Source organism: Protopterus annectens, chromosome 11.part0, assembly GCF_019279795.1.
Source record: "Protopterus annectens isolate FY-2018-M chromosome 11.part0, PAN1.0, whole genome shotgun sequence".
Taxonomy (NCBI): Eukaryota; Metazoa; Chordata; order Ceratodontiformes; family Protopteridae; genus Protopterus; species Protopterus annectens.
The window spans coordinates 1,061,856,002-1,061,879,203 of NC_056745.1; the positions used below are offsets into that span (position 1 = coordinate 1,061,856,002).

General features: G+C 37.3%; 1 protein-coding gene across 1 annotated transcript in view; it reads right to left on the reverse strand.

Annotated features, from left to right (window-relative positions):
- Window positions 1–23,202, reverse strand: part of LOC122815696 (mucin-19-like) — a 1,162,279-nt gene that overhangs the window by 261,461 nt on the left and 877,616 nt on the right. The window contains exons 24-25 of the mRNA XM_044088411.1: window positions 9,780–10,022; window positions 9,496–9,652 (exon numbers count right to left, since the gene is read on the reverse strand). Coding sequence (XP_043944346.1) covers window positions 9,496–9,652; window positions 9,780–10,022 — 400 coding nt within the window. The remainder of the gene's footprint in view (window positions 1–9,495; window positions 9,653–9,779; window positions 10,023–23,202) is intronic.

Genomic DNA, 23,202 nt, shown 5'->3' on the forward strand with positions numbered 1-23,202 from the left:
ATTATGATTTTACTGCTCTTGAAATTTTTTTTTCTTTTATTTTCAGCAAATGATATTTGTTGACCATTACATATTCAAATGCTGCTTTTTCTTTTTTTTTTTCTTTTTAATATTATATTTTTTTTTACTGAGTTCACCTTTATAGCATCAATAATGATTGTATGCCTTGAATATGCCAGTTGATATAATATTGGATTCTTGGAATGTTAGAGGTATTCAAGGCAAAAAAAAAGTCATTATTATTTCATTTGATTTTTAAGTCACAGGCAAATATTTGTTTTATTCAAGAGTCCCATATTCCGCGTCTTGATTGGAATAAAGAGAGAAATAAAAAATGGATCAAAAAGATAGTAGCTTCAGGTGTCTCATCTAATTCCAGAGGAGTAGCTATAATCATTAATCAAAAATTCATGGGGAACATTATTGATGAGAAATTTGATAATGAGGGGAGATGGTGCTTATTTACCACTTCTATTGTTGGTCTGGACAAACCTCTTTTAGTCTTAAACTTTTATGGCCCATGTAATTCACACATTTGTTCATTTAAAATTTATAATATTCTCACATCCTATAAAGACCACCATATTATAGTGGGTGGTGACTGAACGCAGTAATAAATCCAGTAATTGATCGATCCCTCCACTGTTACTTATAATTATCAATCTACTATGGCCCTTAATGATTTGATGGCGGAATATAATTTAATTGATCCACTTCACAATGTTAAAGTCTTAAATAAGAATGATATCTATACTTATTACTCCAAGTGTTACCGTCAATGGGTCCAGATTGGATTTCTTTCTAATTTCTGATTATATCTCAAAATATATTTTGGATTTTAACAATGAACCTAGATTTCGACCATTCAAGAATCTAAAATTAAACATAAACTCTAATATTATAAATAAAATTGACTTTAATAAGTGGTCTTTAAAATAATAATTTACTGCTAAATGAAGATATTTGCAAAAATGTTCAGAAATATTACAGGAAATGGCATCAGACATTCCTTATGACATACAATGGGCTGCATGTATGTGAGATTAAGAGGATTATTTATTAGTAAAGCAGCTTTTTCAAAAAGCAATACTTTAAGAAAGAGGAGTTCTTAAAATCTAGAATTTTTTCCTTGGAAAATCATCTTAGACTGAATCATGACCCCTACTAGAAAAAAATCAGAAAGATTTAATTTTGCTTCACCAAAATAATCTCTCTTAGCTGAACAAAAATTACTTGCCTCATATTCAGAATGGGCCCAGGTTCCTTCTAAAATTATTAGCGAGAATTATTAAAGTTAATTTTGAAAGACCGAAAATCTCATCTTTATCTTATAAAAATAAATTATATAACACGGATGAAGAGATAATTCAGCTATTCACTTCTCTATACTGATTTATATTCAGGTTCTTCTAATTCAGTTAATGATAATCACTTAAAAATATTTTAAATTCTCTACATTTCCCTAAATTAAATGATAGTCAGCAAAATTACTTTCTGCTCCTATATCGTTACAAGAAATCTCGATTCAATTGATAATCTTAAATTGGGAAAATCTCCTGGTCCAGATGGTTTTACTCCAGAATTTTTCAAACTTTCAAATTGGTAATTCTTCCCTTTCTTCTCAAAGTATATAATCATATAAGAGTTAACGATATCTCAGATATTCATTGGAATAATCTTAAAAACCATCCTAATTCTAAAATAATAAAAAAATCTGACCCAATAAATTATAGACCCATTTCTTTAATAAACGTAGATATTAAGATTTTATCATCTATTTTGGCTAACAGATTGAAACGGATTTTACCTCAATTATTTCCCTAGATCAATCAGGTTTTATGTCCCACAGACATGCTTGGGATAATACTCTGTCCTTAGAGTCTATCATTCATCTCATTAAAAAAAATCAAACCCTATATATGCTCTGATCATTGATGCATCAAATGCCTTTGACAGAGTCTGTTGGAACTTTCTCTTTCAAACTATGTCATGTTTCAATATTCCTTTATTCTTTATAAATTTTTAAAAGTTTTATACAAAGATATGTTTACTAGACTTTACATTAATGTTTTACATTAATGGTCAATTTTCTTCTCCTATAAAGATTACCAGAGGAACAAGACAGGGTTGTCCATTGTCTCATTGTCTCCTTTCTTTTAACATTTTATTTAGAACCTTTGTTGTTGTATATTATTCAAAATACTTTTCATAATGTCCCCAGAATTCTTAATACCAAATTCATTTTTCAGCTTTCGCTGATGATCTAGTTATTTACTTCCAAACTCCATTATCTGATTATAGAAAAATAACAAACTCCATTGATTACTTCTCTTCGTTTCAATTATCTTTTAAATTCTTCTAAAACTCATATCTTTCCCTTAAATCACTTAGCACATAAATAATTTTTGTTTTCAGATCATCATTTTCAGTTTACTTATAGTATAAAATATTTAGGTATCAATTTAGAACACAATAATAAATCTTCTTTTCAAAATAACATCAATAAAGTATGGAACTCAATATTATCTGATATGGACAGATGGAAACATCTAAACCTTTCACTTTTATCAAAGGCGGCTATAATTAAAATGAACATTCTGCCTAAATTCCTTTACCAGTTCACATCATCTGATCAGATAATTCCAAAATCTTTTTGAGTCTGTAAAAAGCTTTGGCAAAATTTTTATGGTTCCCTAAATCTGTTAGAATTTCCTATTCCAGATTGTCAATTTTGAAGGACAAGGGTGGTTTAGGCCTTCCTAATCTATATCTCTATTATTTGATTGTCTCATCTAATAAACTTCTCACCATATCTAATTTCAAGAATATTTCTTATACAAATCATTCTTTATGGATAAAATTATGGTACAATTACATCATTTCAAAAATATAAATCCAGAAGCTATTCCTTTTATCTCTTTGGATAGTTTATTTATTAAAAATATGTCTACTGTAATTAAACAAAAGATTAGAGCCTTCCAAACCTTACTCAAACTATGTAATCTAGAAAAGATTTCACCTTATTCAACCAATTCATCTAAACCCAAATATAAGGATAGACAACAAACCCTTTAACTTAACAAAATATCCTTTAATAAAAAATTTAAAAGTTAGAGATGTTTTGAAATATCTTGACTTATCTTTACCCGACAGCGAAATTTTGAAAGTAAATTGGAACTATTCACCAATCCTTAGTCAACTAAGAGTAATAATTAAAAACAAGTTTTTATGTTTAGACCACATAGAACTACAAATGAAAAATCTCGACACGATTATCAAAATACTTTCCTCATCAGATAAAATGCTCTCAAACTCTTATAAGTTAATCAATAGTTTAATAATGGACCATAATTGTCTTTTATCAAATGTTTGGTTAAGTTATAACTCCCAATTGTCAGAGTCTCAGAAACTTTTGGCCATTAGATATACAAAGGAATTTATCCCTTTTAAAAAAATATCATATACACAATTAATGATTAATAATGACGCCTACTATACCCCATACAAATTAAATAAATTTAACCCAAGTAAATCCCCATCATGTTCATGTTGTTCTCACCCCAAGCAGACCTTCTACATATCTTATGGTATTGTCATTTTTCTCACAGATTATGGACCTCTTTGAAAGTCAGATTGCAGAAAATGGGGTACCAAAAGTCTACATTGTCCTGGGAACTTGCTATTCTTCATATTCCATTAATTCATCTTTCAAAATTAGATATTCATGTTATCATTTTTATTTGCTCATTACTAAAACTTTACATAATACAAAATTGGCTGGATCGAACCAAACTAAATTGGGTTACTTTCCAGAAAATGGCTTTTTCATATATTGATGCTCAAAGGCACTTAGTTAGAAGTCCAAAAAAAGCATTAAAAAAGTTAGTGTTAGAAAAAGTCTTAAATATAATAAATAGTTAATGTTAAAATTTTTTTTTTTTCAGGTTGCCTAACTTGTATATAGTGTACATATTGCTTTATTACTTAATAATATGTTAAATCTCCTGAAGGATTGTTTTCTCATCTATGAGTCGAAATATGTTTATTTATACCTACTATTCATGTATAAAACTTCTAACTGTCTTGTTATTTATATATTTAATAAAAAAATTTTTGAGAAAAAAAAAATCTTTAATGTTAGGGAATCTGGATGATTTGCCTATTTTTGGTTGGTTCCAAATGCTATTGATTTTGTTTTTCACAGATTGAATTTATTTTTCTGACCTATTAGCCATGGTTGAGGGTTTGGAGGTCATTGTGTAGCTACATTTTTATAACAGATTGGGATTTGTTTGACCTGCAGATGACCACATTATCTGCGTAAAGATTTAGAGGTGTCTGGGGTGATCAGATGGGGCTTTGTTGATAAATACAGAAAATAACAGTAGGGCTGAAGTGGAACCATTGAGGACTCTGTTCATAAAAGGAGGTGTTTCAGAGGTGTGGGTGGCTATTTCACCTTGAAAGATCTACTGGTGAGGAAGTCTACAAACCAAAGTTTTGCATTGTCACTAATGCCTATTTCAGTTTATTTGCTAAATAGTAAGTTATGGTCAATTAGATCAAAGTTTTTTTGTGAGGTCAACAAAGACATCTCTTGTCAGGTAGCCTTTGTCCACACCGGACAGGATGTCATTTGGTGGGAAAAGAAAGCTGTTATGGTGCTGCGCCTAGACCAGAATACACATTGTTTACTGAGTACAAAAAGGTATTGATGTAAAAAAGCAGTAATTTGGTTGTGCATAACTTTTTTTCTCAGAATTTTACCAAACGTGGAAAGTATTGAGATTGGATGGTATTGCAAAGTAGTAGTTGGCTTGGGTAGTTTTAGAATTGGAGTGACTATTGCTTTTTTCCATAACTGAGTCATAATCTTATTAGTTAAGCAGAGGTTGTATATGTGAGAGAGAGGGAGAGAAAATAAGAGTCCTTACAAAGGTGAATGAACCAAGGGAGTAGGTTATCTGAGCCTGGGGAAGTATCTGTATTGGATCCAGTTGTGTTTCAGCCTCTTTGGTTCTAATCTTTTTGAAGTGGATTAGTAAAATGTAAAGGGAGGGAGAGGGCGGCTGTGGGGTTAGTAAATTTTTGTTGTTGATGTGTGTTGCTGAACTCATCATGAAGTCAGTGCATGAGAGTTTCTATGTTGTGGTATTAGAGGGGTAATAGGAGTGGAGTTGCATTGTCTTTCCTGACCAGTCAACAAGTTGATTTTTTCCAGAATCTTTTAGGTTTGCTGTTTTTGCATCTGTGAATGGATTGCTTGACTAGGTTGCTTAGTGAGGTATATTTGGCTCAAGAATCTGTGAAGGGTCTGCATTTCCAACAGTGCCATACTTCATTACATAATTTGAAAAGGTGGTACAGTTAATTAGATAGCCAGTAATGTTCATGAGGTTAAAGTAGCCTTCATAGTCAGGGAAAAAATTTGTTTTGCAGGTGCAGTAGGGTGTTGGTAAGGGGTCTGTAGTAAATGCTCAAAGAGGCGTTTCATCAAACGCCTCTTCATCAACACGTAATCAGTGACCTCACTAAAATGCGAACATTCAAAACAGCAATTTCTTTCCCTGGGAAAGAAATCACTTGCTGTAAAAACACATGCACACAGTTTCAAGCATAACAAAGTGGAGGTGGCCCAATGTGGGTGGCTGTGCCCCCCCCACCACAACTAAATATACCAACTCTGAGATCTCACTACAGTGGGGTAAAGGACAATGTCACGGCTCAGTCCAAGTGATTTTTTTCCCTGGGATAAAAATTGCTGACCTGAGCCTTCACGATTTTTGGATTTCGGTCTATATGTGTCAGCGAAATGGCATTTTCTGTAATGCCGTTTTGCTGATCTAATATAGACCCATTGATAAGCTTGTTAGTTGCTTCACTGGGGTCTTGTATGGCAAGTAAGTCAGACCAATCAAGGGTACAATGTGTTTTTTTTAAGTGATATTCGGAATGGTTTGGGATCTGAAGGCAATAAGTTTAGGTTTATATTTTAACTCTAGATTATGTATCGAGAACATTATATGACAGTGATTACTATAAAGGGTATATGTATGGTGAGGTTAGATGTCATTATTGGATTATAAGTTATTATAAGATCTAGTAAGGCATGTCTTTTGGATTGAAGTTTTGGTCTAATGGCTTCAGAGTTGACTTTTGTAAGACTTAAGCTGGCCAGGAGTACTGAGCTATTAGTGGCTTTTGTTCCTAAATAAGGTTGACAGTTATCCCACTCCACAAAGGGGGAGCCACCACAGACCCCGGAAACTACTGAGCAATCAGCCTAACGAGCCTGGTCTGCAAGGCTATGGAGCATATCATCATGGAACTTATAAACAATGACATTGGTAATCTCCAAACTCAGGACCCCACCCAGTTCGGGTTTGTAAAAGGCAGATCATGTCTCCTAAACCTGATAGACTTCTTTGAAGCAGTCACCAAAGCCGTAGATGAGGGTAAGGTGGTTCACACAGCCTATCTTGATCTCGCCAAGGCTTTTGACACCATCCCCCACTCTGGAATTATAGATAAAATCACTAAACTAGGTATAAATCCCTATGTCACAAGATGGTTTGCCAACTGGCTCACTGACAGAACCCACACTGTGAAAGTAGCAGACTCAAAATCCAGCTTCAGACCAGTGACAAGTGGAGTACCACAGGGTTCAGTCCTGGGTCCTCTCCTGTTTGGTATCTACTTCTCTAAAGTACAGGCCAACACAGAAGGTCTTTGGCTAATGAAGTTCGCAGATGACTGCAAACTAGGAGCCATAATCAAAACTCCAAAAGATATGGACATCCTACAAAAGGGCCTTGCTGAGACAGATGCCTGGTGTCAAAGCCATGGCCTCAAGATCAATGCCAAAAAGTGCATTGTCATTCCTTTTGGTAAAAACTCAGTACCCATGAACTACCACATAGGTGGTAGTCTACTTAACACTGAAAGTGTGATAAGAGACCTTGCGACAGGTGGACAGTAGTCTCTCCTTTGATAATCACATCGCCAGAGTGGTCAGGAAATCCTTCTATGTGGCACACCTCATCACAAAAGGTTTCTCATCCAGGAAAAAAAGAGGACATTGTTCCCCTCTACTCGTCACTCATTAGACCAATTATAGAGTACAATGCCCCTTTTGGTATGTACCTCACAAGACATCTACAACAACTGGAAAGGCCACAGAAATACCTCACAAAGAGGATTACTGGCCTCAAAGAGATGCCCTATGCAGACCGTCTCAAAAAACTGCAGCTTTACTTCATTGCATATCGCCTACTCAGAGGCGATCTCTGCCTAACACACAAAGCTATGTCAAACCCAGAGCTTTTAGACATGCTCCACTTAAAGAAATCCCAATCCCTAAGAGCTACATGCTCTAGGGACCTAAACCTCGTCAGCACAATAAACAGAACATGCTGGAGGGATAGATTCCTGTCCCAGAGACTTCCCGTACTCTGGAACAAACTACCTATCTATATCAAACAAAGCTCCTCATTAGCACTGTTCAAGAAAAATCTTGATGATTGGATGGGAGATAGGAAATTCACCCCGGGGATCACTTCTGTGGCTCTGCTTGACAGTGGCACAGGAAGATAACTTTCTTGGGTGGCGAAAGCAAGGGTACCTTTGGCTAGGCTTATATAGGCCCTAGGGCCAATAGCCTAGTACCTACCTATGAAGCCTCCAAGAAGGATTAGGATAGAGTTTTGGGGAGCTTTGGCATATATTTGATGGATGAGGGTATTGAATTTTGGTAGTGAGGCTGGTACATTTCTCTGATGTTACCGTGATATGCAGCAATAGATATCGAGAGAGGGAGGCTAGTTTACAAAACATTACAGATAAAAGAGGAGAGGCTAATAGTCTGCAAAAATTTCTGATTCAAAACTGACTACAGGTCTCTGCCTTTAGTCCTGTTGTTCATGGGGATAGACTTCCTCATACCAGATTCCAGTTTACAATTTATTCCCAGAAATCTCAGTTGTTTAATGCTAGAAATGGCAAATATTAGGATGGAGTCTATAAAGTCTTTCCTGAATATAGAGTTCAGAAATAAAATGTTTTCTCTAAATTGAGAGATTTGAATATGTTATCTTGTTTAAGGTTTTATAAAATGATGCAACAATAGTTTCATTAGTAATGATAACAGAATGTCCTATCCTAAAGATTATATATTCTAGTAACGGCATTTGATATTTTAGTATCAGCACTTAGTTAAGAGATATTTGGCACTTTATGAATGCGCACTGGCAGTCTGTGTGCATTATCAAATGGGTAATGACTTGTTGAATCACAAAAGGTTCATTCTGGATTGTAAAGTAAATGACAATGTTGTTGTTTGTCTTCCGGCTTTTTCCGGTAAGGGGTCACCACAGCGGAACTCCGGTCCGCTAATGATTGGCAGTAGATTTTTACGAAACGCCAAGGTGCCAGCTCGACGCCCAACCTTCAATGAAGGCACGCCCATTTACGCATGCATGTCTTTCGAATGTGATCCAACCACGGGGAGGACATGCAGACTCCACACAGAAGGCACTCCCAGGCCAAGCTGAGAATCGAGTGGGAGAACCTCTTGCTGTGAGGTAACAATGCTACCGCCATGCCACCGCAGCCTGTAAAGTAAATGACAATACAATCCAATAATATTATGGCCACTTTTGTCTTTTCAACAGCTTATAGAAACTGACACTGTCCTGGTAGTTTATCTAGTTGTAAAAGTTCAGTGGCTTTAGGGGTGACCATTGTTGATAAGATTTCTATAATCCAATCAGGACTATGGAATCTAGACTGCAACATCTATTGAGGGGAAATTTAATGGCATTCTGTGGTTATATCTGTTCCATTCTACTGGTCACATCACACACACACACACATTTATTTCACTTTATGCATGTTCAGACTGCATGAGTAATGTAAAAACCATCTGCCTGTACAGGTATGACTGTCATACTATATAACATAGAAGCTGCATTGACAGTTTCCCAATATGTGCACCAAACATATCTGAAAATAGTGCACAGTAGAGCCTACAATAATTTTTGGTATGTTGTTGAATTATTATTAGCATTAAAACCTCAGAGTAAGGCATTCTTTCATGTTAAATATGGTAACAATTGTACTATGTTTATAACACTTTGTCTTTTGTGGTGCTATATTTTTCAGCATCATTGACTTTATTTGCACATGTTCATTGATAAGGTTAAGCTTTTTTGATATTTTATTATGAGGCAGTGATATTATACCTGAACAATTCGGTATTTAAAACCAAACAGTAACAGATTAACTTGCATGCTTTTCTACACAGTAGCTCTTGCAGTATACCTAATGTGTTCATTTTCAGATGCATTTTTGCAGCACTATGAAATACTGCAACTAGTTCAGTTTAACAAAACAATACAAAACATTTGAATTTAATGTGGTAAATAAAAATTGTAATTCTAACTTATTACTGAATATATCATTATTTAAAATACTTGTAGTTTAATTAGAAGAACTTACGGCAAATGTTTGGAGTACGCCACTCAATGCAAACATTTTCTGAAATGCAAGCATCTGCATACATTGCTACAGAAGTGCAAAATCTGGCATTGCTTCCTTCCATGTCACAAACACATGCTTCCTCGATGCACTCATCATAATATGACTGATAAGGAACCTGCAAACATAAAAGAAATGCTAAGAAAAGTGCTGGTTTGGAACTCATACTACAAGCTGGAGTAATCTGTAGTATGGGTTTCTATTTTAGGGTTATTTAAAACTACAGATACTGTTTAGATCCTTACCTTACTATGACATTCTTTAAAGACACTGTCTTTGATTATGCTGCAGAGTTTTTCTGCCAAAGGCTTGCAGAGGGGATTGTTTTCACATTGAAAGATTTGTGGTTTCTCAGCTGAACACTCTGATTCCTGGCTTACCCAGCTGTTTCCAAATATAAAAGCATCTGCAACTTTTTGGTTGTCTCTTGTAGTAAAGTCATCTTTATTGATGCCATTGTTGTTGCCACAGAGGCCACATACCTTTCCCTATAGAAGAAAATGTGAAATGCTTGTAAATAAAGTACCTATGTGTTGTAATAGCATGATTACACTTTTACCAGCCATGGTACTGTCATGATTTCCCAAGGCATTCTCATTCGCAAAATTCAAAAATTTTATTAATAATTTGCTCTCATATTTATAGACCACTCCTTTATTATTTCTGGTAAAACTTACTTAAAATGTTGCACTTGACAGCTCATGCAAGCAAAAGATACTGGAATCAAATATTCTGACTAGTTTAACTCTGAGTTTATCCAGATATAGTAGAAAACTAATGGATTACATAGCAAAGTACTGACAATAAGACCATAATCGCTGCAAAGATAGGAAATAGTACTGTCACTAACAAACGTAACTGATAATTTGATATGCTCCAGAATTAGTTGCTTTATTGTGTAATGAAAAATAAATTTCCTTCTTAAAGCAAGAAGCTGTGCCAGTTAAATTGCACAGTAACACCTTTTCACTTACCCTTTGCACCATGGCGTGGGACACCAGCAGCTTCGTATTTTATTTTTCCAATCACTGTCTATATTTGCAGCCCATTTTTAAATAAAATCCTTTGTAAATTACTATTATTGCAACACTAATATCAGGTAACTTGATAACTTTATAACTTGGTAGCATCAGTGTAGGTGTAGCACAGGAATGCATTTGTAAATAATAATAATGCATGCATGGATTCCCAACCAATAAAGTCTATGGACACAGTGGGTGCTATCACAAAGGTGATGTCACAGATGGATACAGTAGTCTTACGTGGCATATGATTAATAAGAATCATGTGAAGCTTTGTATAAAGATACCTCCAGAAAATGAATTTGATGGTGGAAATGCATTGCAACGTGTTATCCTATGCTGCAATGCACGATTGCTGAATGGGTAAATGGTACATTAAACCCTAATTGCAGAATGAATGCTTTCTAGCAAGAGTTAATGTACAGGTAATACCCACTGAAAAACCAAATCTACCACTTCATGTCATCATACTAAGCTGCAATAAAGGTCTGACAATTAAAATACAAAGAATCACCCCTTTTTTGATGGTGAAAAGCAGCACTTTACTGCACAGTGAGTATAAACTGAAAATAAAAAAATAAAGAAAAGAGCATGTGTGTTGGTCAGCTTCTATGTTTGTTTGTGTGTTTGTGAGCTTCTATGTTTGTTTGTGTGTTTGTGAGCTTCTATGTTTGTTTGTGTGGGCTTGCATTGCCTGTGCTCATATGCGTGTGTGAGAATGTGAGAGTTACTGAAACACAGAGATAGAGAGGACACAAAGCTGACTGTGAGAAGAGTCCATCAGCGTACATTTTATAACTTTTGAAACTCTGAACATCAAGCATTACTAACTGATTTTAATCCTGAGTGATTTAAACAAAAGCTGAATGGTCACCATGCAGCAGCAAAACTATGGACGGCTGAAGGGGTGGGAGTTGAAATGCCTAGCATTATTTTTGCATTTATTGGCTCACAACAAGACATCTGAGGATGTGTTTCATAACAAAGTGAATGTTTGGTGTGTGTGTGTGTGTGTGTGTGTGTGTGTGTGTGTGTGTCTGCAGATATTACAGTAGACATTAAATACTTAAATAAATTATATTTTGGATGTAAAATACTTCCTCCAACAGCAATTAAATACACTAAATCAAGCTTTAAACATTTTCTAAACACAATAATGCCCCCCAAGGTGTGTGTAATTGTGGAAATACCCATCCAGGGGTGTAGAGGCCCAATGCCTCAGTACACCCCAGGGCATGTGTATTTACACAACAATATACACTCTGCTGGGAAATATTGCTTGCTTTAAAATGAAACAGAATACTTCAAGCTCTAAGAATCAAGAAATGTTCAATAACTTGACACTGTCTTTTTATATCAGTCTTTTTTACTAAATAAAATAACAGATAAATATAAAGGTTGTGAAACCACCTACCATTTGAGTTTTGCACAGCATTAAGCAGAATTTATTAAAAAATGTTCACAGAGAAACACAGTACATCGACAAAGACATACAACAAAGTGGTTGGTAATAAATAATTAAGCAACAGTGAGGTGATAATTGCATGTTATTTAACTTAAAAATGCAGGTACTGCAAAAATACACACGACTAATACACAAATAATCCTGAGATATAATTTCAAAGAAAAGAAAGTGACAAAGCAGCTACTAAATAGTTCTTTATGCTCAAAGGAAAATGAATGGTCATCCCAGAGGTCATTCTCTCTAGAAGTATGTTGGGGCTGTCGTATAAGTTCTGAGTTATACTGAATGTCTGAATAACATACAGACGTGTTTACTTTCACATGCAGTCATTAGCAATTCTGCAGGAATGTGTTACCTGCATATAGGAATTTATGAGTAGGCAGCATGTGTAATATTACTCGCACAAGCCTGTTACAGCAAGGGCAATCAAAAGGATTTGGTGAAGGATAGTAAAAAAAGATGGTGAAGTACATTAACCATTTGTTAAAAGCATATCAAACATCTCTAATACCACTATAATGTAAGAGATAAAAGAGGCAAGAAGAAATAATATGAAGAGTGGAAATTGGAGGGTCTTTACAACCTCACCAATTGCAATGTTACAGATAACAATCTACAAACATGTGACTAAATCTCTTATTGAGTTAACAAAATTGTAGTAGGTTTCCTTGGTTGTTTTCCTAGCAAAATATGCCGGCCACGAAAATTTGGCCTTATTTACTATATTTTAAGAGGACTTCTTAAGATTCTTATTAAGCTTTTTGTCATATGCATTTTCATACTGAATAAGAACTAAAAGATCATGTCTATTGCAGTCTTCCAGAAGTTTCCTGTAATACAGCATATACGATATGTTGGTTATGACGAAGAAAATATTGACATAACTCAGTCTATACATATATATATATATATATATATATATATATATATATATATATATATATATATATGTGTGTGTGTGTGTGTGTGTGTGTGTGTGTGTGTGTGTGTGTGTGTGTGTGTGTGTATGTATGTATATATATATATATATATATATATATATATATATATATATATATATATGTGTGTGTGTGTGTGTGTGTATGTATATATATACATATATATGTATATGGATCTAGGACTGTGGAACGAAACTTCAACAGTCCGAATCCAACTTTACTGAACACACTTTAACAAAAGTGCTTTTACCGAAAAGCACTTTCGCTAAAGTGCATTAAAAAAAAATGAAAAAAGAATTTAAAAAAAATTATGCAGGGGGACAAGCCCCCATGCACCCCCCACTTTAATATTCTCACCCTGAGATCGCAGTGTTGATCTGTGAAGGCCAGAAACCACTGGAATTCAAGATGTTCTGAGGTACATTTTAGAGTTTTCTCCCAACTATTTTCATCCAGTGATGGCTTGAATAAAAGTCAAGGAAAGAAATCCACTATTATACTTTAACTTTGCTTTTTCCTGCATTCTTTCAAAATAACCCAACTGGCAAGAATGTACTGTAGTACATGTGGAATAAATAATCCAATTAAGCTGGACCCAGCAGCCATGTGGTTACAGATGTGCTGAGGTCCATTTTAGAGCTATCTACCAATCTTTTGATCAAATGATGACCTGAACAGAAAATGAGCAAAGAAATAAATTCAGTCCTTTATTTTATTTATTTCAAGCAAGATTTGTGTCTGGCAAAATAACAGGTCACAATAAAATGCTTGCAAAGATACATGTATCATATCTGGCAATCATGTCTGTATCTCTACCCACTGAAAAGTAAAATAGCCACCTTCTGTGTATCCCTCTGTTGTTAGACTGGGATGAAAACATAAACTGTCCTAGACATATATTTTGTGTGGCTGCTGTTCAACATATATACTGCATGCTTCCTTACCTCTATCCCCAAACAGATATTTTTTTTCTGTCTACAACCTCAATGTCAGACTAGAACAAAACTGAAAGAGCAAATAAAACACAGTAACAGTTGAAGATGTTGCTGTCAGATGTACAGAACAGCATGACCCCATACCTCTACCCCACAAAATAGCAAACTGTAGATTTATGTGTTGCTTGATTGTAAGAAAGTGAAAATAATAATAATCACAGTAATGCAATTCAACAGTGCACGTGCTCTAGATAAGATATGGAGACTGTGTGCACACATCCAAGATATAAGATATGGAGACTGTGTGCACACATCCAAAATATAAGATATGGAGACTGTGTGCACACATCCAAGATATAAGATATGGAGACTGTGTGCACACATCCAAGATATAAGATATGGAGACTGTGTGCACACATCCAAGATATAAGATATGGAGACTGTGTGCACACATCCAAGATATAAGATATGGAGACTGTGTGCACACATCCAAGATATAAGATATGGAGACTGTGTGCACACATCCAAGATATAAGATATGGAGACTGTGTGCACACATCCAAGATATAAGATATGGAGACTGTGTGCACACATCCACGATATAAGATATGGAGACTGTGTGCACACATCCACGATATAAGATATGGAGACTGTGTGCACACATCTAAGATTTTTTTTTTTTGGGGGGGGTTAAAGAAATAATGACCACACTATCCAAAGCTCCCATATAAGCTAAGAGGATTGATTATAACAAAAAATATAAAGTGGTAATGATCAAACCATTCCCAGCTCCCCGCACAAGGTACAACAACAACCTTCTGTGCACACCTCTAAGCAAGATGGCCTTTAAACTAGATGAGGTTTCAATATTGTGTCTGCAGCTATGTGGTGTGAGACGGTAAATCTACTTGCTATGCCATTGTCAATGATGTTACTTTCCAATGCATCCTGCTTCTGCCAGACCAGCAAACATAGCCACTTATCATGTGTAGTGTTAATGCTTATGATTTCTTTCACGGCCAAATTGTTCAGTGACATATACTGTGACCTCTCTACACACACATACATAAGCTAAGCCATAGCAATAGTAATTTTACAATGACTTTAGCAATCACAGTATACTGTGTGAAATTATTCCTACCACTTTAGATCAGTGACAGCTTGACAGTGATCAAACAGTAACAAGGATTAATCAATTGTATTCAGAGATGGCCCTGTACCCATCAATTACAGCCACTTTACTGACTGCTTACACTTCAGGTATCCAATTGTAATAAAAATAGTGGTCACAGTAATAAAACATTCCCTCTTATTTCATGTAAATACTCACTAGTCTTCCAAATGCAGATTGCTGAATGTTCAAAATGAGCAAATGAGAAGTTGCTTTTACTGACACACATTTCCCTATGCTATCTAGCAGTTATAGGTACTTCTGTACCTCATCTTTGGTCATCAAAAAACAGTGGTCAGACATTAAGTAAAGAATACGCTCTCCAGCATGGGATGAGGATTATACATTTTTTCTACAAGTCCTAACATTGCTAAATGATTTATTTTTTTAACTTTATGGAAAAGTTATATATTTAAATCTGTTAGTACACAAAAATGCTTTTCATTATTTAAGCTGAGAAATTAAAGAAAAACAAAAAATACTTATGCATTGAAGTAAAGTCTGCGATTGTCTCAACTATGAAATGCAGCATTTTCAGTACTTATAAAACTGAATAGAGTAGAATTCAACAGTTTTCTTGTTCATAGGTTCATAGGTTGCTACTAAGCTATTGGCCCTAGGGCCTATGCAAGCCTAGCCATAACAATTCCCCTGGCTATTTCTTCCCACAGTATTTTCTTCCCTGGACCCCTGTCTAGCAGGGTGATTGACGTGATCCCCAGGGTGAATTTCCTATCTACCATCCAATCATCAAGGTTCCTTTTGAAGAGGTCCAAAGAGGTGCTCTGCTTGACATGTATGGGCAGTCTATCCCACAGTCTGGGGAGTCTCTGGGTCAGGAACCTATCCCTCCAGCATGTTTTGTTCATTGTGATGACAAGGTTTAGATCCCTGGAGCATGTGTCTCTGAGGGATTCGGATTTTTTTAAGTGTAGCATGTCCAACAGCTCTGGGTTTGACATGGCCTTGTATGTTAAGCAGAGATCGCCTCTGAGTAGACGATATGTGACAGAGTCTAGGTGGAGTTTTTTTAGATGGTCAGCATACGGCATCTGCTTTCGGCCTATGATTGTTTTAGTGAGGTATTTCTGCACCCTTTCCAGTTGTTGCAGATGTTTTGAGAGGTACATACCAAATGGGGCATTGTATTCTATAATGTGTTTAATGAGGGATGAGTACAGTGGGACAATGACCTCCTTTTTTCTGGATGAAAAGCCCTTAGTGATGAGGTGTGCCACATAGAAAGATTTCCTGACTGTTGTAGTGATGTGGTTATCGAAGGTGAGACCACTGTCCACCTGTGTCCCTAAGTCTCTTATCACACTTTCAGTGTTTATTGTACTGCCACCTTTGTGGTAATTCATGGGTACATGTTTTTTCCAAAAGGGGATAACTATACATTTCTTGGCATTGAAGTTGAGCCCATGGCTCTGGCACCAAGCATCTGTAAGGCCCTTTTGTAGAATATCCACATCATTTGCGGATTCAATAATGGCTCCCAGTTTGCAGTCACCTGCGAACTTTGTTAGCCAGAGTCCCTTAGTGTTGGCCTGGACCTTAAGAGAAGTAGATGCCAAACAACAATGGTCCCAGGACTGAACCCTGAGGTACTCCACTTGTCACTTGTCTGGAGGTGGATTTAGAGTTGGCTACTTTTATAGTGTGGGTTCTGTCAGTAAGCCAGTTGGCAACCCATCGAGTGATGTGGGGATCAATGCTCGACTTAGTAAGTTTATCTATGATTCCAGAGTGGGGGATGGTGTTGAAGGCCATGACGAGGTCCAGATAGGCTGTGTGGACCACCTTACCCTTGTCCACGGCTCTGGAGACTGATTCGAAGAAGTCAGTCAGATTCAGGAGACAAGATCGGCCCTTCACAAACCCAAACTGCATGGAGCCCAGTGTTTGAAGTTTGCCAATGTCTTTGTTTATAGGTTCCATGATAATACATTCCATGGCCTTGCAGACCAAGCTTGTCAGAATGATGGGACAGTAGTTCCCAGGATCCAAGGTGGATCCCCCCTTGTGGAGTGGGATAACTGTAGCTGTGCGCCACTCAGTGGACATGAAGCCTGAGGTGAGGCTATGATTAAACATGACACTTAGGTGAGGTGCCAGTTTATTTTGTAGTTCATGTAGTACACAGCCTGGGATGTCGTCTGGTCCCATGGATGCTGTATTCTTAGCTTTGGAGAGTGCGATTTTTACCTGTGTGGCCATTATTACCAGAATTTGGCAATCTTTCAGTATTGAGATGGGCCCTTTAGGGGGTGAGAGGGGGTTGATGTTTGCACTGAATCGATCTGCCAGGATATTGACAATATCCTTGGGATCAGTATATTTGATGCCATTCTGCTGCAGCTCAGAGCAGATCTGAGCATTGCCATTTAGATTCTTGACATATCCATAGAATGCATTGTGGTTGTCTTTGGAATCTTTGGAAATTTTGTTTTCGTATCTAGCTTTGGAGGATTTTACAAGGGATCTCAGCTTCTTACTGAGGCTGGTAAGGGAGTTTTTTGCATCCTGGGATTTTCCTCTTTTCTGCAACAGTTTCTTCCTTTTGTTGTAAAGTTTGTTTATGGCAAGGGACCACCACATTGGCTTCTTTTTTTTGGAGGAGAGCATCTTGGTTCTATTGTGGATGGTACGATTCATGCATGAGTGGATGTGCTCGTACAGTGCCTTAGTGTAGGATTCAGCAGTCGAATTTTCAGTTCCCATCTGAATGGTTGTCATGAAGTTTGTCACTTCTGACTTGAGTAGCATGAAGTTATATCTGCTTTGCTGACAAAAAGCAAACATAGTAACAGAATTATTTAAAAGCAGCAGACAAGGATGCTATTTATTCATAGCGATGATAGAGTATATCATTCCCTGAATTAAACATTTTATAGCAGAAATGCAAATCAGTGTGTGAACCACCAGGTAAAATGAACAGTTAAGACTGCACTTTGAATATTCCTGGCCATATAGCATCCAACGTGAAAATGCTAAAACCCATATGTACCCTCTGCTACATTATCTGAACTTAGGCAAGTCTTCCCTTTCTTTTCTCTGTCTCTGTGTGATACACAGTATATGCAGTTCAGTTGCCAGGAAGAAAGTCAATCAAGTCAGCGACAGCCTGATGACTACTATTTTTCTACTTTTTTTTAACTTTCTATGTGGCTTGTTAGCTTACAGTTACTTGTAGTCTCATATAGGAGCTGTAGTGAGATTATGGCAACAGTCCATGACATTGCAGGTTACAGGTTAAACTGAAAAAATCATAACTTAAAAGGCCCACATGAAATTTTGTTGCACCCTGTTATTTTCGCATACTACTTCTGTATTTTTCAGCAAGTACTGGACACTTGAAAGGTATGGGGTACAGTACCATGAGAAGAGGTATATATGTGAGGGGTGTGTACAGCTCTTTCTTTATAGGGTGTTGTCCTCTCAGTGGTGCTCTGGTACTCGGAGATGGGAAAAAAAATTGTAAAAGTGCTCCTGACTGACTAGAACCCTAGGTGGCTACCTAGTTGGCCTATGCCTAAGGCTGGTTATGAAAGAAGACTTCAAATTTCTAAAGAATTAGGGATCATTTCTCTAACAGTTTAACAGGAATAAACAAATGGAAAAATATTTTTCCTAATGCTCATATGTCATATAACATTTGATACATATGATAATTATACCATGTTAGAAATAAATGAAACACCTATCAGTACAAGATGTAACAGTGAAAATCCATTTTATGTACGTAAAACAGAGTATGCATATTGGGGAAAATTACAAAGATTCATTCAGACCTAGTTGGCATTTTATTGTATGATATCAAATACAGTCCTGTCAGGTATTATTAAAATTTCACTCCAATACAAATACTATGCACAACATGCTAAGTGGTTGGATAATCAGAGAATATTTTCCTAAATAAACTGAGAAAGCTTTTGGATAATTCTTTAAAGGTATTACTTCCTGTTCGGGTCCATCATACCATTATGGATGGAAAGATGAAGATTAAGGACTGGATCTCTCTCTGATCTAATGCATTGCTTGTACTATGTTTAAAATACATTGATGTGAAGATGAGTACAGTGGTAAAACTACCCTTGGTCAGTTTTTTTTTTTGTTCATTCATTTTGTAAAAAAAAAAAAAAAAACTGTTCTGCTACTAGCCATCGTCGAAGAGTTGAGGAAAGTACACCTGATGTCCCTACTCCCAAAGCACACTGCCTTGCCAATCCTGTAGGGCTTTTAGTAATTAAAAGACAAGTTGAGAAGCGTAGTGGGCATGTTTAGTATACTTCTTGTTGGAGATAACCAAGACGTATTCTCCGTAGGTGCCCAAGGCACCTCAAATAAGTTCTCTCAAACACTATTTGGCAAATACAGTAATCCTTGCATCCCTGTGAGGGAAATTCATTTCTACTACTTGAACTTGCAGTCCGATACTTTTAGCCAGGACCCAAAGCTCATGACAACAGGTGAGAATGGGTACGCAGCCCTATAAGAAAACTGCCAGCCTCACGTTATGACACAGCATTCAGTTAAAATGCATTTAATACTCACAGTGCTACACATCCCCACAGAAACAGTATTATAATCAGCTCATCTTTTACTTATGAATAAGACTGCAAGATAATTAAACTCCTGTGCTTGGGGGTGCAGCTGTGCTCACACTTGCCGTGAAATCATGTTTTTTTTTTCTTTCCTTCTTTCTTTCTTGGGGAAAACAATGATTTCTGATTTGAAGATGCAAATGCAAAGCTTATTTGCAAACCAATACAGTGCATGCCAGAAACCCAAGTCACTGGAGAACAAGAGGACAAAATTGTCTGGAAACAGCAAGAATGTAATTTTCTACTTTCTGAATCTCTGGTGTGCTATAATAACTTATCCATGAAAATGATAAACCGAAGGAAATATTCAAAACACCGACTGAAAAACAATACAAGTCCTACACCCATCAGGAACATATAAGATTTAGCAATGAGAATACAAAAACAACTCTCACTCTGCAAGTACATGTACTGAACTGCATGCATCAGTTGCACTGGACCTCTGCAAAGTACAACTTCTGCCATATGACATTCAGCTATACCCCCAGTCATATACACATAAACCAAAGAGGAAAATAGTGACCATGAACCTAAACGAATATAGAACAGTAGGGCACTAGAGCTATACCCCCAGTCATATATACATATACCAGAGAGGAAAACAGTGACCATGAACCTAAACGAATATAGAACAGTAGGGCACTAGAGCTATACCCCCAGTCATATACACATAAACCAAAGAGGAAAATAGTGACCATGAACCTAAACGAATATAGAACAGTAGGGCACTAGAGCTATACCCCCAGTCATATATACATATACCAGAGAGGAAAACAGTGACCATGAACCTAAACAAATATAGAACAGTAGGGCACTAGAGCTATACCCCCAGTCATATACACATAAACCAAAGAGGAAAATAGTGACCATGAACCTAAACAAATATAGAACACTAGGGCACTAGAACTATACCCCCAGTCGTATATACATATACCAGAGAGGAAAACAATGACCATGAACCTAAACGAATATAGAACAGTAGGGCACTAGAGCTATACCCCCAGTCATATACACATAAACCAAAGAGGAAAATAGTGACCATGAACCTAAATGAATATAGAACAGTAGGGCACTAGAGCTATAACCCCAGTCGTATATACATATACCAGAGAGGAAAACAGTGACCATGAACCTAAACGAATATAGAACAGTAGGGCACTAGAAAGCACCAGAGGCAGAGAAGAGGTTGTAAAAATCAAAAAATCCAAAAAAGCAACTTACTAAGTTGCTTCTGTCAGTGGGCATGTCTAGTACACATTTTAGAAGTTGCTTTTTTGGATTTGTTTTGGATTTTTAAAAATGCTTCTCTGCCTCTGGTGCTTCCTAGTGCCCTAGACCTACTTGTTATAGGTGACTCCATAGTCAGACACACTGACGTCCCACTCACCAGACTGAACAAGGAAAAGATCACAGTTAGCTGCCTGTCAGGCGCTAGAATCCGCCACATAACACAAGCACTCAGGTCACTCCACAGCAAGTACAAGTATGACTCAGTCATTGTCCATGCCGGTGTGAACGACCTGAGACGTACCTCCCTGGACTACATGAAAAGAGACATAGAGGAGCTCTCAGATTATGTAGCCCAGGCCGGTATGACCCTGACCCTGAGCAGTATCCTACCCTCACCAAGAATGATGCCACAATACAGAGACAAAATGATCAGCTTTAATAATTGGCTTAATTACTGGTGTCATTCTAAGGGGATCCAATGTCTGTCTGCCTGGGATGACATGCTTGACAAGCCACGCTGCTTCAAGGGACGGCTTGCACCTGTCACCCTGGGCTTCCGGATATTGGCAAAGGCTCTTGCCACCCCATAGTGCCTTTTTTAGGCAAGGCTCAAATGATAAACCTACCACCCTAGAAAACAAAAATGGAGAAAAACTAAGGGTAATACTGCTCAATGCCAGAAGTCTAAACCTCAAGATGCACGCCTCAAGCCCTCCTCAGTATGGAGAACATCGATGTTTGTGCTGTGACTGAAACCTGGTTCAAGGCTCCTGAGAGCACCCCAGCACTATCAGGTTATACCTCATATCATGCGTTCCGCCCCAAAATCCGAACGAACTACAAAAGGAGGGGAGTATCCATATTCATAAAGGATACCCACACCTCCAGGTTAGTGGCAACGCACGAAGCATCGGAGACCATCCAGGTGCAATTAACCATAGGTAAAACTGCCCTACAGTTTGTAACATGCTACAGACCACCTTCTCAAACTCAGGAAACCCACACAGCCTTCCTGAAGACACTGGAGAGTATAAATGTCTCTCCAAACACCATCATATTGGGTGACTTCAACTACCCAAACATAGACTGGGAACATTACTCAAGCCCCAACACCCTAGCCCAAAGGTTCCTTGAGTTCATAAACTCAAATGCTATGGAACAACTAGTCACCATTCCCACAAGAGGAGAAAATATACTAGACCTGATCATCACAAACATGGGGACAAAATGCTCCACACCGAAGTATATCCCTCATTGGTGAGATCAGACCATAAATTAATCTCACTGGAGATCCACATCCCGCCCCACCCCAGCAAAAAGACCACAGTGAAGAACTTCTCAAAAGCAAACTTCACACTTCTTAAGACTGGAGTGGTATCCTTCAAGGCCCCCGAGCCAGTGGAAACCACAACTCACGCTGCTGAAACCCTTACAAATGCCTTCTACGAGCACCTCCAGGAATGTATAGATCAAGCAATCCCTAATAAAATCAAGACCTTTTCCACCAAAGGCAGTCTGGTGGACTCCAGCCATAAACAAACTCTACAACAAGAGGAGAAAGCTACTACATGACAGAGCAAAATCCCTAAATGGGAAGGCATCTCTGATCAATACTAGCAAAAAACTACGATCTCTCATAAAATCATCCAAGGCCAACTTTGAGAGAAAAATCGCTAATGACACTAAAGACAATCATAAAGCCTTCTTTAGCTATGTTAGAAACCTGGGTGGAAACTCCCAGATATGCTCAGAATTAGTCCAAAATGATAAAAAATCACTGAACCCACAGACATTGCCAACATACTGGCAGACAGGTTCAGTGCAAATTTCTCCCTCCCTCCCCCAAAGGAGAAATATCTATCCCACCAGAGTCTAGCCTCCCAAACATCTCAGATGCCCAGGTGAGAGCTGCTCTCTCTAAAGCAAAAAACACAGCATCAATGGGACCGGACGGTGTCCCCGGCTGTGTGCTACACGAACTCAATGAGGAACTAAACCCACACATAAGGCTGCTGTTTAATCTTAGCCTTACTACAGGATACGCACCAAAGAATGGCGACGGCAACTGTGGTCCCACTCCACAAAGGCGGTGCTTCTACGGACCCTGGAAATTACCGCCCCATAAGCTTGACGAGCCTTGTCTGCAAAGCTATGGAGAGGATCACAATGGAACTCATAAATAAAGACATTGGGGACATACAGACACTGGATCCTACCCAATTTGGCTTTGTCAAGGGCAGATCCTGCCTCTTGAACTTGGTCGACTTTTGAAACAGTCACTAAGGCCATTGATGAGGGTA